This window comes from Clupea harengus, chromosome 5 (genome assembly GCF_900700415.2).
Source record: "Clupea harengus chromosome 5, Ch_v2.0.2, whole genome shotgun sequence".
NCBI lineage: Eukaryota > Metazoa > Chordata > Actinopteri > Clupeiformes > Clupeidae > Clupea > Clupea harengus.
In genome coordinates, this window is record NC_045156.1 from 14,772,439 (window position 1) to 14,785,782 (window position 13,344).

The 13,344-nt window shown below is 45.2% G+C and overlaps 2 protein-coding genes across 8 annotated transcripts; one reads left to right on the top strand and one right to left on the bottom strand.

Annotated features, from left to right (window-relative positions):
• Positions 1-240: 240 nt before the first annotated feature.
• Positions 241-2,683, bottom strand: LOC122132910 (zinc finger protein 234-like). 7 transcript variants are annotated; one of them, XM_042707831.1, is made up of 3 exons: positions 2,389-2,683; positions 1,273-2,143; positions 241-363 (listed from the first exon to the last, which is right to left on the bottom strand). In XM_042707831.1, the coding sequence occupies exons 1-3, from the start codon at positions 2,576-2,578 to the stop codon at positions 360-362; spliced, it is 1,065 nt and encodes a 354-aa protein (XP_042563765.1). In that variant the 5' UTR covers positions 2,579-2,683; the 3' UTR covers positions 241-359. The 7 variants fall into 7 exon arrangements, 2 of the variants coding, with proteins under 2 accessions (XP_042563765.1, XP_042563764.1); XM_042707830.1 differs by having other exon boundaries at positions 263-363; positions 1,266-2,143; XR_006152420.1 differs by lacking the exon at positions 241-363 and adding an exon at positions 370-966 and having other exon boundaries at positions 1,186-2,143.
• Positions 2,684-7,345: 4,662 nt separating this feature from the next.
• Positions 7,346-12,519, top strand: LOC105898120 (acidic mammalian chitinase-like). The gene is made up of 11 exons (XM_031567100.2): positions 7,346-7,370; positions 7,851-7,880; positions 7,988-8,189; positions 8,837-8,893; positions 9,205-9,370; positions 9,674-9,798; positions 10,087-10,210; positions 10,596-10,781; positions 11,240-11,368; positions 11,518-11,656; positions 12,200-12,519. Exons 1-11 carry the CDS (start codon positions 7,346-7,348, stop codon positions 12,484-12,486), a joined length of 1,470 nt encoding a protein of 489 aa, XP_031422960.1. The 3' UTR covers positions 12,487-12,519.
• The last annotated feature ends 825 nt before the right edge of the window (positions 12,520-13,344 follow it).

Here is a 13,344-nt window from a genome sequence, read left to right on the forward strand (position 1 = left end):
TTTCATGCATTTTCTTTTTTTAATATCCTCCAACCACTGCTCCCTGGGAACAGCCTCTACAGAGGGGCAGTATATAATTCCCTTGTACTGGCTGTGTCCAGTCTCTGCTGTCCTGAACTGCCCGCATTTCTTGCACTTGTTGTGAAGAACATGTCGGGTCTGTTTTCGTACTGGAGCAGGAGCGGCAGAGGAGAGGCTGGCACCCAGAGCCTGTGGAGCAGCAACCAGCACAGGCCCCTGTGACGTCACTGGACCCAGTATGAACAGCTGAGGGCCCGAGGGTGGAGCAGGAAGGAGCTCCCGCTGGGGGCGCGACCTCTCAGCTGCCGGTGTCGCGACTGCGGACGATACCTCCCTCTTCACCTAAGGTAACAAACACAAGATTCAGCCCTATGAATGTGCCTGCTGCAATAAGACACTGATTATCCTTTGGCCATCATCAGCCCATGATTTATCTGATTATCCTTTGGCCACCATCAGCCGATGATTTATCTGACACCAATGAATTGTGCAAAGGCTGACTTATTTTCAAGCACTGAGCCATGCAGCTGGAGATGACCACCTGACCCTGAGAGACCAGGAGGGCACAGGCCGTCTCTAGCAGTGGGCTAGCAGTCACCTGGCCGTCTCTAGCAGTCACCTGGCCGTCTCTAGCCGTAGGCTAGCAGTCTCTAGCAGTAGGCTAGCAGTCACCTGTCCGTCCCTGGCAGTAGGCTAGCAATCAACTGTCCGTCTGTAGCAATCACCTGGCCGTCTCTAGCAATCACCTGTCCGTCTCTAGCAATCACCTGGCCGTCTCTAGCAGTCACCTGGCCGTCTCTAGCAGTCACCTGGCCGTCTCTAGCAATCACCTGGCCGTCTCTAGCAGTCACCTGGCCGTCTCTAGCCGTAGGCTAGCAATCACCTGGCGTCTCTGGCAGTAGGCTAGCAATCACCTGGCGTCTCTGGCAGTAGGCTAGCAATCACCTGGCCCTCTCTGGCAGTAGGCTAGCAGTCACCTGGCCGTCTCTAGCAATCACCTGGCCGTCTCTAGCAATCACCTGGCGTCTCTGGCTGTAGGCTAGCAATCACCTGGCGTCTCTGGCAGTAGGCTAGCAATCACCTGGCCGTCTTTAGCAATCACCTGGCGTCTCTGGCAGTAGGCTAGCAATCACCTGGCGTCTCTGGCAGTAGGCTAGCAATCACCTGGCCCTCTCTCGCAGGAGGCTAGATAGCGTGTAGCTGAGCTAACATGAGTGTGTTTTGGTGACTGTGTGTTGGCTCACGTCTCACGTGAATGTGTTGTGGCGGCTGTGTGTCCTGAGGTGCCCCTTGATCTGGCTGGACTGGCTGAAGCGTTTGCCACACAGCGGGCAGCTGTAGGGCTTCTCCCCGGTGTGGATGCGCAGGTGTACCTTCAGGTGTGCCGTCTGGTTGAAGCCCTTGAAGCACACGTGGCAGCGGTACGGCCTCTCGCCCGTGTGGATCCGCTGGTGCTCCTTGAACTTGCCCGAGTACCGGAAGCTCTTGCCACACACGCCACAGCGGTACGGCTTCTCCTTGCCGTGGGCCAACTGCCTGTGAATGGTCATGTCCCGCGCGCTGCCGAAGCACCTACCGCACAGCGAGCAGTAAAACGGCGTTCCGGCGCGGGCATGGTGGGCCTCCATGGACGAGGTCTGGGACGGAAGCTCGGCCAGGTCTCTCCCACACAGAGTGCTCGGACCCTGGACACAGCTCTGTGGCAGGTACCCTACGCCACGGTCCTCCACAGCGCAATCAGGACGCATGGAGCTGGAATGTGGCTGCTCTGTGTTAAATTCTATTCTACTGCATTCCTCAGAACAGGACTCTGTTTTGATTGGGTGTGACGGGCCAACTGAGATGGAATCCAGCTCACTGGCTTCTGACATATGTGGCGAGTAACTTGGGAAGGTGTTGGGTAGCCGCTGCTCATTGTCAGTATTAAAGAGGGGGGGTGTCGTGACTGGTATCTCCTGTGGCTCTTCTCCTCCAGGTGTGACCGGGATGGGAAAGCTTTCTTCATATTTCACTTCTATTACTTCCGGGGATTCTGGTGGGTCCGGGACGGGTCCGGTACTGTCCTCGTATTCACAGGCAGACGGAGGCTCAAGCTCAAGATGTTGTCTCTCTGCAGAAAGCACTGGTGAGAGGGGTGAACATGAAAAGAGGAGTCATTACATTTCAAATTAAAACATAATAACATTGCATTGTATGACTCAGCATTAGTACAGGCATCTGTTAGAGGGGAGGACAACAACCTTATACAGGCCTTTGTTGACGCTTTCTAAACTGATACAAGAGGCCAGACGTTCCAAGATCCCAAGCGTCACACTATGAGCTTTATGGACATTTTGTAAACAAACCAAGACAAATGTAATGTGTTACCTCGTTGTATGCCAGCGGAGATAGTACCGACATCGGACAGTCTTTGTTTTAAGTCACGGTTTTCCTCTTTCGTAAGGGCGATTTCGTTCTGATATTCTAGTATCGTGTCCTTGATAACCTGAAATATCTCATCTGCAGCCACCTTTAAACGTTCATTGAGATACAAATTCAACATGTCCAATTTCGTCATTGTCGCAGTTAGATTTTGCCACTGTAAAAGACGAAATTCAATATTTCAGTAAGATATTTAAAGGCAAGGCAGGGCACCTCTGTTGGTACATCGGTGTCTACTTCCTTTTTTGCTCTTCCCCGTGTTATGGATTTGCGGGTTACCGCCACCCAGTGGCCGGAGTCTGGAACAAGGCGAATTTGCTTGCTGTCTGATAAGTGATAACATATCCTTGGACCAAGTGTCACTCGACTTCTATATCTGCAATAAATTAATTTCATTATTCAGTATTCCATGTATTCCTCAATTAACTTGTTTTTGATCATCATAAATCCTTATTTTCCTTTTTCCTTAATTACTTTTTGAATAAAAAATAATTTGTGCCACTGTGCCACTACCCTTCTACAACATGGGTCAAAAATCCGTTTTCATTTCCTTTTATTTCATGAATGGCTGAGTTTTTCTTTTGTATATCTTTTTCATTTAATTTAATACGCCAGGTGCTCATTCAAAATCTTGTTATTGATTACCACAACTCCTTGATTTTTTTTTCATGTCTATTTGTGTCATGTCTATTTGTAAATCTTTGCATCACTGTGGAACATTAAATGAAGAATACATTGATTTTAAAAGATACAGCAGACACTCAGCCATGCATAAAATTTGAGAAAATGAATGCATGTCCTTGCATCAGAAGACGCTTGTATAGTTTGTGCATCAAAGGGTTAAACATGCAGTATGTGACACACTATTTATCCTTGTAGGCATACTGATAAATACACAGCAGTACACTGACGAACTATAAGCAAAGACTACGTGCCCTTCTCAGATGCTATTCAACGTCTCTCTTCAGATTACAGTTTTTTCCAATCATTTTAACTCTTGTATCAATACCATGAACACTTTTCCCAAACACTTAACACAGTGGGCTTTACAGACACACACCTCCGCATATCAGTTAACCTTTGGTGTAAAATGCACTACAACAACCACACCACAACCAATGCTGCCGTAACTTTAACACATGTTCTCTCTCAGAGTACAATGACCTTAAAAACACTAACAACTTGAAGCATTGCCAATTGCATATATAAAATGTTGCTGTGTCCTCCAGTTTGGCATAGATTACTGTAGTGTTGCATTGAAAAAAGAGAAAAAACACACACAGACAAACACTTCTTTGGACTACAGTTCTATGTTTGCCTTCTGTAGACTCTATTACTATAAGAGATAGTAAGAAGTCTGCAAGCAAAAAAAAACTAAATAATCTAAATAAACTTTCTGCTAAAATAAGAATACTTTTTCTTATTCAAGCATATAACTTAATTTGTCTGTCCAAACACAGCATCTTTCCATCTACAGTGATCTAAATTACTGTAAGTTAGGTTTTGAACTGAAAGTTACAGTTTTTTCCAATCATTTTAGTTCTTGTACCTATACGGATGGATACTTTTCCCAAACACTTAACACAGTGGGCTTTACAGACACACACCTCTGCATATCAGTTAACTTTTGGTGCAAAATGCACTACAACAACCACACCACAATCAATTCTGCCGTAACTTTAACACATGTTCCCTCTCAGAGTAGAATGACCTAAAAAAACACTAACAACTTGGAGCATTGCTAATTGCATCGATAAGATGTTGCTGTGTCCTCCAGTTTAGCATAGATTACTGTAGTGTTGCATTAAAAAAAGAGAAAAAACACACACAGACAAACACTTCTTTGGACTACAGTAATAAAGTTTGTAATATGACAGTAAACAAAGAATTCTAAAATGCTGCAATATGTTTCATTACAGCCATATGCTAGAATTGCATGTGTTACTGCACTATATAGGCTTACTACATTACAACAAAAGGGCATGAATATGCCACGTATTTACTGCAGTATTTCCAATGCAGTAAATTACATAAATCAACACAAGATACAGTCTACCAAAGTACTGTAATACCACTAGAAGTCTGCTGTAGCCCTACAGTAATGCTGATCCATTCTGTCCTCTGCATTTGATGTCAAAGTTTTACATGTTTGAACTTCGCATTTACGGTAACATTCTCCTCTGCATTGCATCTTGGAAATACGTCAATCCAAGCCAAGTATCTGAAGACAGTGTTGATATGTCGGTTTGCCTCTCACAATAGAAAATTGAGTGTGGCAAATTTACTGTAATTACTGTAAATTCAATCACTGTCTTTCACTGATAGCATATGACTTACTTAAAGAGCAGTACTGTAATAGTGGAAACAACTTTTCAGGAACAGTTACATCTATGTTTGCCTTCTATAGACTCTATTACTATTAGAGATAGTGAGAAGTCTGCAAGCCAAAACAAACTAAATAATCTAAATAAACCTTCTGCTAAATTTTTTCTTTTTCTTATTCGAGCATATCATTTAATTTGTCTGTCTAAACAAAGCATCTTTCCATCCACAGTGATCTAAATTACTGTAAGTAAGGTTTTTAACTGAAAGTTAACTGTTCTGAACAGAGTATCTAAACATTGGCAAAAAATGCTGTAGTTCCACAGTGTTTTGCTGGTAGTGAACATTGAATGGGACAGGTATCCATGAATTTTGGAAGAAGGTGTCATTGCCAGCATTTGTATCTAAGCATAGGGGCAAGTATCCACAGTTTGGTTCACATGGCCTACTGGTGTGCTCGATGTGTAAAGTGTTTTGGGAATGTGTACATGGTGTTGGTACAAGAGTTAAAATGATTGGAAAAAACTGTAAGTAAAAATGTTCACTGTTTACAGTTTTTACAATTGTAATACTCGACATGGCTAGCCTTTGGGCGATCACGATGGCCCTGTGATGTTAGAATGTTTTCCATTTACAGACAGACCAAATCACCATGTCTAACTTACACACACTTACAAATGAAGAAATGTTCCGACCCGGGAATGCCAGCTGCTCTGCAGCCACAGCATCTCCCACATTTTAACAAACAACAAACAAACAAACAACAAACAAGGCTGACTGCAGTCAGTTTTTATTGCACGAACAACTCACAGCAACACACACGTGTTATATATATAGAGGCGGATTGCGTGGTGTACACCACGGTTGCTATCCCAGCTATTCTTAAACAAGCGCAGAGATTGTGAGCTCATACCTGTGACAATGTTAGTGCCAATACTGAGTTAATGCTCATGTTAAGCGATTCTTTTTCCAGTATTAGGGGAAATGATCAATCATGTCCATATAACTAGGTGTGTGTGCAAGTCTATACTCCAAGATACACACACACAAGCGTAAAAAGCACCTGAGGAAGGCTTTTTACGTTACCTGGGAGGTTATAGTAGAATATTATGCAATTCTCAACAACACACAAGCTATCTAACGCGTGTCTTTTGCAATTCCAATTCTTTCATTATTTACTTGACTTCCTCAATAAAAGTTCATGTTTAATAAACTTCATCAATAAAAGTTCATGTTTAATAAACTTCCTCAATAAAAGATCATGTTTAATAAACTTCATCAATAAAAGTTCATGTTTAATAAACTTCATCAATAAAATATCATGTTTAATAAACTTCATCAATTAAAGTTCATGTTTAATAAACTTCTGAGGGTCTTGAGCAGCAGGTGAAGTTGTGCTAAGTCTGGCGTACATGTGCCAAAAAAAACAATATTATTTTAATTTTTGTTGAGTTGAGTTTTCCTATCACGCTTGAAGTGTGATAAGACATGCTCCATTGCACTTTACAATTACAACTCAAATAATGCAACCACGGAAACTTTTAGAAGTGCGATATGAGCATCTCTGTCACCTCCAGACCCACACAAACACACACACACACACACACACACACACACAAACACAAACACACACACACACACACACACAAACACACACACACAAACACACACACACACACACACACACTTTTAGAAGTGCGTTATGAGCATCTCTGTCACCTCCAGACCCAACAGCAGGAGAAATTTTTAAATATTTTATGAGTGAAAGAGAGGCCAATTTGAGCTCACAGCAGAGGAAATCTCATCTATAGCAAAGGAAACCATCAGTAGCCATACCATAGACCTCTACTGTTAAACACATCTATAGCAAAGGAAATCATCAGTAGCCATAACATAGACCTCTACTGTTAAACACATCTATAGCAAAGGGAATCATAAGTAGCCATACTATAGACCTTTGAATGGCACGGTGGCTCAGGTGCTTGCACTGCCGCCTCACAGCAAGAAGGTCATGGGTTCGATGGCAGCTGTTGGCTCTGGGGGGCAGTGTGTCGAGTGTGCCATTAAAACCCGACAATTATTATTATTATAAATCTCATCTATAGCAAAGGGAATCATCATTAGCCACACCATAGACCTATACTGTTAAACAACAGTGCGTTGGCTTGCTTGTTCATTGTAAACGTGGATATTGTAATGATTTTGTGACATGAATGCCTATATAGAAATATAAATACAAAATACAACTCAATGATACAGCACAGGTCCCAGATTGAAAAATGAACGTTACATTTTCTAACATTTGGGCAGGTAGGAGCAGAACAGGTGCAGACTAAGGGGAATATTGCTGACATTAGATTTCAAATCAAGGGCACATTATCAGCTTCACAAAGAGAGAGAGAGAGCACAGCAAAAATACCCTTGGACAAACACCTTCATCCTGCTGATTTAAGAGCTTTCATTAAGAGATTATTGTTTTAGCGCCTGAGTAAATGTCAGGGGGAGAGCTTGGGCGATAAGTTAGGGTGCTCTGAGAGTATATAAGGGCCTGAGAGCTCACTGGTAGTTGTACAGAGTCACCATGGGCAAGTTTCTCCTTTGCGTTGGTAAGTAAGTCCTCGTGCTACTGAGTCCTCTCGTTACACTGAGGAACATTTTTACACTTAGACTTTCCACATTTACATATGCATTCATTCTGGATTAGTGACATTCAAACTGTTCTGTATTGTATTTGAAACTGAGTAAACTTTTAAGATATGGGGGCCAGGAACCCTTAAACTGACTTAATGACTTCACTTTTTTAGAATGGATTTAGGATTTCTGTATGGTGAACTCTCACCAGAGCTCTTAGGGACGGATTCTTTTTAAAAGCCTGTCTACCTATCTTTTGCCTCCGTGAAATATGTGTCTAGGCATAACTGCTTGCTTTAATGATAAAAGTAAATGTAATGCGAGTCATAAACCAATAACCAGATGGCGTACCTCGGATTTAGTCCAAAGACAGCAAGTGAATGTCATACGTGTATAATGCTGCTATAATACTATGATATAATAATAATACATATCTTCATTCCTCTCTGTCACAGGACTGGCATTCCTGCTGCACGCGCAGCTAGGTAAGCTATCTCCCGACACACGCCAAAGCCTCTATCTTAGCGTATCTTAGCCTGTCAGTGTATCGGGCCTGGGAGTGACGTTTCTCTTCTTCTCTGTCCGTACCCAGGATCCTCCTATCTCCTGTCTTGTTACTTCACCAACTGGGGACAGTACAGACCTGGAGCAGGGAAGTACTTCCCCACCAACGTGGACCCATGCCTTTGTGACCACCTGATCTACGCCTTCGCCACCATGGACAACAACATGATCAAGAGCTTTGAGTGGGACGACGAGAAACTCTACGCCGAGTTCCAGGCCCTCAAGAACCAGTGAGTGTCTAGGGCAGAGAGCAACAACACACACACACACACACACACACACACACACACACACACACTCACAACCCTCAAGAACCAGTGAGTGTGTGTGGCAGAGAGCAACAACACACACAAACACACACACACACACACACACACACACACACACACAAACACAACCCTCAAGAACCAGTGAGTGTCTGTGGCAGAGAGCAACAACACACACACACACACACACACACACACACACACACACACACACACACACACACACACACACACACACACACACACACACACACACACACACACACACACACACACACACACACACACACACACACACACACACACACAAACACAACCCTCAAGAACCAGTGAGTGTCTGTGGCAGAGAGCAACAACACACACACACAAAATGTGCTCAGACAACCTAGGCTAGACACGTAGGTGAAGGAGGCCCAAAGCTGCTAGAGCCTTTAGACCATAACTGCCCCCAAAGCTGCTAGAGCCTTTAGACCATAACTGCCCCCAAAGCTGCTTGAGCCTTTAGACCATAACTGCCCCCAAAGCAGGCAGGCAAAGCTGGTCAGTTGTTCTGTCTTGATCCACTGCTTAAGCCCTTGGCTTCAACACAGTACTCTTGATGTCTCCCTCAGGAACAGCGAGCTGAAGACCCTCCTGGCCATCGGTGGATGGAACATGGGGACCCCTAAGTAAGTGATGATCTCTCAGTGCATTTCTGTCACCTCTGTGGTCACAGGTACTGCTCACCAACCAAGACAGTGAGAGGCGACCTCCTCCAAATGTATTTCATATGGACAATCACAGTTACTGTTTGCTAGCCAGCAGTTTCATCATCTCTCTCTCTTTCTCTCTCCCTTTCTTCTGATTTGTCTTTTCCATCTCTCTCTCTCTTCTCTCCCTCTCTTTCTCTCTCTCTCCCTGTCCCTCCCTGGCCATCTCTCACCCTCTTTCTCTCCCCCTTCCTCTCTCTTTCTACCTCTCTCTCTCTCTCTCTGGCCAGGTTCTCTGCTATGGTGGCTTCTGCTGGTACCCGTCAGACCTTCATCACCTCCGTCATCAAGTTCCTGAGGCAGTATGAGTTTGATGGTCTGGACATCGACTGGGAGTACCCCGGCTCCAGAGGCAGCCCTGCCATCGACAAGACCCGTTACACCACCCTCGCCCAGGTAAGAACTACTAGACTACTAGTCAATCTGTGTGTGTGTGTGTGTGTGTTACACCACCCTCGCCGAGGTAAGAACTACTGATCAGTCTGTGTGTGTGTGTGTGTGTGGGTGGCCATTTTAGACAGGTTTTCTATGCTATACAGTACTGTAATACAACAAGTCACCATCATGGAATGCCTATGTGTGTGTGTGTGTGTGCGTGCGTGTGTGTATCTTTGACTCCTTTGTCATGATTTGAATGTTTGACCGGATGCCCAGTTTGACATTACTGACGGTTTAACTTGTTTTTTGTGATGTGCACAGGAGCTCCTGTCTGCTTTCGAGGCTGAGGCCACGAAGACCAACCGTCCTCGTCTGATGCTGACCGCTGCCGTGTCTGCCGGCAAGGGCACCATCGACACTGGATACCAGATTCCCCAGCTCGGCAAGTGAGTCTGGATCAGTTTTCAAATAGACAGAATGCTGGGGGGGTGGGGCTGGGGGGGGGTGTAAGTAAATGATGCTTCAGATTATTTAATGATGAATTTAGTTCAATTGGGTCTGGAAACAACATGTAGCAACACACACACACACACACACACACACACACACACACACACGCTCACACACAACACACACATACACGCACAAACGCACAAACACAGATGCACACACACACACATTCCATTGGTAGTTAGAGCCAGAGCCATATGACCTGAGTTCCGTCTCCTTGTCAGAATCCTGGATTACTTCCATGTCATGACCTATGACTTCCACGGGTCCTGGGAGCACCAGACTGGTGAGAACAGCCCCCTGTACAAGGGCGCCGCTGACGAGGGATCACTCATCTACTTCAACATGGTAAAACTCACACACACACACACACACACATACAGACACACACCGTAACTGAATGTACCCATTTTGAAACTCACTCACTCAAGCACTCACGCACTCACTGTCTGCATGAAGATGCTGATAAATGATCCAGAATACAGGTGTGATATGAATTAATATGTTCTAGTGAATTACCGGATTACTCACCTTTAGACAGAAGCATCTGTGATCTGTATCTGACTGTAACCCTAACCCTAACCCTAACCCATCTGTGATGTATCTGACTGTAACACTAACACTAACCCATCTGTGATGTATCTGACTGTAACCCTAACCCTAACCCTAACCCATCTGTGATGTATCTGACTGTAACACTAACCCTAACCCCACTCTCCTGTGCCATGATCAGGACTACGCCATGAACTACTGGAAGAGCCAGGGTGCCCCCGCTGAGAAGCTGCTGGTTGGTTTCGCCACCTACGGCCACACCTTCAAACTGGCCAGTGCCTCCAACAACGGTGTTGGCGCTACCGCCAACGGACCCGGACCCGCTGGACCCTTCACCAGGCAGGCTGGATTCTGGGCCTACTATGAGGTGTGTGCTTTGACCTTACTCTAAACAGAACCAGATTCTGGGCCTACTATGAGGTGTGTGCTTTGAGCTGAGCCGACTTCACCTTGACATTAATTTGCACAACAGAGCCGTGAGTGTAGTTCCCTAATGGTGCCATGTTGCTGTGCTGATTTGATTCTGGACATTGCATTTATTAATTGGAACATGCTTTGCCTCAGCTCTGTGAGATCACAGGAATGCTAAGTTCCTGTGTTGTTCCCCTACATCGATGCTAAATGCTAATCTCTGTGCGTACAGCTGCATATGTAGTCCTTATTGGAGCTTGTGATTGGTTCCTGCCATTCTAACAGCTGCATATGCAGTCCTTATTGGAGCTTGTGATTGGTTCCTGCCATTCTAACAGCTGCATATGTAGTCCTTATTGGAGCTTGTGATTGGTTCCTGCCATTCTAACAGCTGCTGGTGTTTCCCCCTTCCAGATCTGTTCCTTCCTGAAGACTCCAGGAGCCACTCAGGCCTGGGACTCCACCCAGATGGTGCCCTACGCCTACAGCCCCACCCAGCTCACCTGGGTCGGCTACGACAACGTCAAGAGCTTCCAGGCCAAGGTGAGGGCTAGCGGGAAGTAAGATAAAAACGTGGGTTTCTCCATATTTATGGAGATGGTTGCATGGCATGATTAGAAATAGGCAGTGAATACGCATCTGGCTGTGAGAGAGTGTACAGTGACACTGAAACTGCACCTGGGCCGTTGTAGATTGATTGGCTGAAGAAGAGCCAGTTCGGCGGAGCCATGGTGTGGAGCTTGGACCTGGATGACTTCAGCGGCACCTTCTGCGGCCAGGGCAGATACCCTCTGATCAACACCATCAGGAGCGGCCTGGGCACCAGTCCAAGTAAGAGCCACTAGCCTGATTACACTTTACTCAGAGATAGCTCACCAACCTGATTAAACTACTTTACTCAGAGATAGCTCACCAACCTAATTAAACTACTTTACTCAGAGATAGCTCACCAACCTAATTAAACTACTTTACTCAGCGATAGCTCACCAACCTAAATCAACAGTGTGTGACCGGTGTAGCATTAGAGGCTTCACTCTTAATTGGATTTTACCCTCAATCATTGACCAAGAGTCAGCCAATATACAAACAAAGCTCAACTGACAGGACTTCACACATACAGAGCCACATCTATGATCTCCATGGAAGCATCATCCATCAAAGATGCTCATTCTAAGAAGTGCTAATCTTAAAAATCCTCATCCTAGACTAAAAACGCCTCTGCTGTACTGAAAGGTTTCAATCTTAAAAGCAGTCAATGAAATCAAAAGTATGCATACTAAAAAAGTACTCATCCCCAACATGACCTATTGCAAGTAATTGTTCTAAAACACTATGAGGTATTCACCTTGTCTCCTTTCTCTCTCCCTCCCCAAGACTGCGCCTCCCGCACCAAGCCTCTTTCCCCTGTGACCCCCACCGCCCATGCCCCTCCCCAGCCCCAGCCCGGTGGTGGCGGAAGCAGCAGCGGTGGCGGCAGCAGCAGCGGTGGTGGTAGCAGCAGCGGCGGCAGCGGCTTCTGTGCCGGCAAGGCCAACGGCATGTTCCCCGACCCCACCAACAAGGGCACCTTCTACGAGTGCGCCGGCGGCAGGACCTACGTGCAGCACTGCGCCTCCGGCCTGGTGTTCGACACCTCCTGCTCCTGCTGCAACTGGGCATAGAGGAACCTTCTAGCTCTTTCCATGACACATCCGTTTGCAGAGTATCAGAAAATAAAATAAAAATAAACCAAACTAATCTTGGAGCATGTTTGTTGTTGAGTCCAGTTATTCTGCTTTCTTGGGTCACATAACAAGAATCCATGAAGGAGGTTAGCTATGGAATATTTCATAAAACTCTTTTTCTACTGGTTTCATGTCCATTCCTTGTGTTTCTTGGCCCAAGCAAGTCTCTTCTTCTTGTTGTTCTTCCTCAGTAGTGGCTTCTTTGCAGCAATTCGACCATGAAGGCCTGATTCACGCAGTCTTCTCTGAACAGTTGATGTGTCTGCTACTTGAACTCTGCGAAGCATTTATGTGGGTTTTTATCTGAGGTGCTGTTAATTGGCGGTTTCTGAGGCTGGTAACTCTAATGAATTTATCCTCAGCAGCAGAGGTAACTCTTGGTCTTCCTGTCCTGGGTCTTCCTGTCCTCATGAGAGCCAGTTTTATCATAGCGTTTGATGGTTTTCGCGACTGCACTTGAGGATACATTCAAACACCTTAACTGAAAAGCCATTAGATCACATAGTAGCTAGCTAGCTAGCTGCAAATAAGTTACATATAACGTTAGCATGCTGATATGAATTATATGATGTTTCTGTAGAACATGAGTTGTTGTCAACATAAACAATTGATTGTTGTGTACTTTGCTCATGAACATATTTGGGGCAAATAATCCACTTACTAGCTATTTAGCTCTTTAGCTTCCAAGCCGCCAGCGCCGGCAGCCAGACGCTGCACTGCAACTGAACTTGCTACTTAACAGCCCGACATGATTTTTATGACCACCTTCCCAAGACGAAATTTCACTTGCCCTGT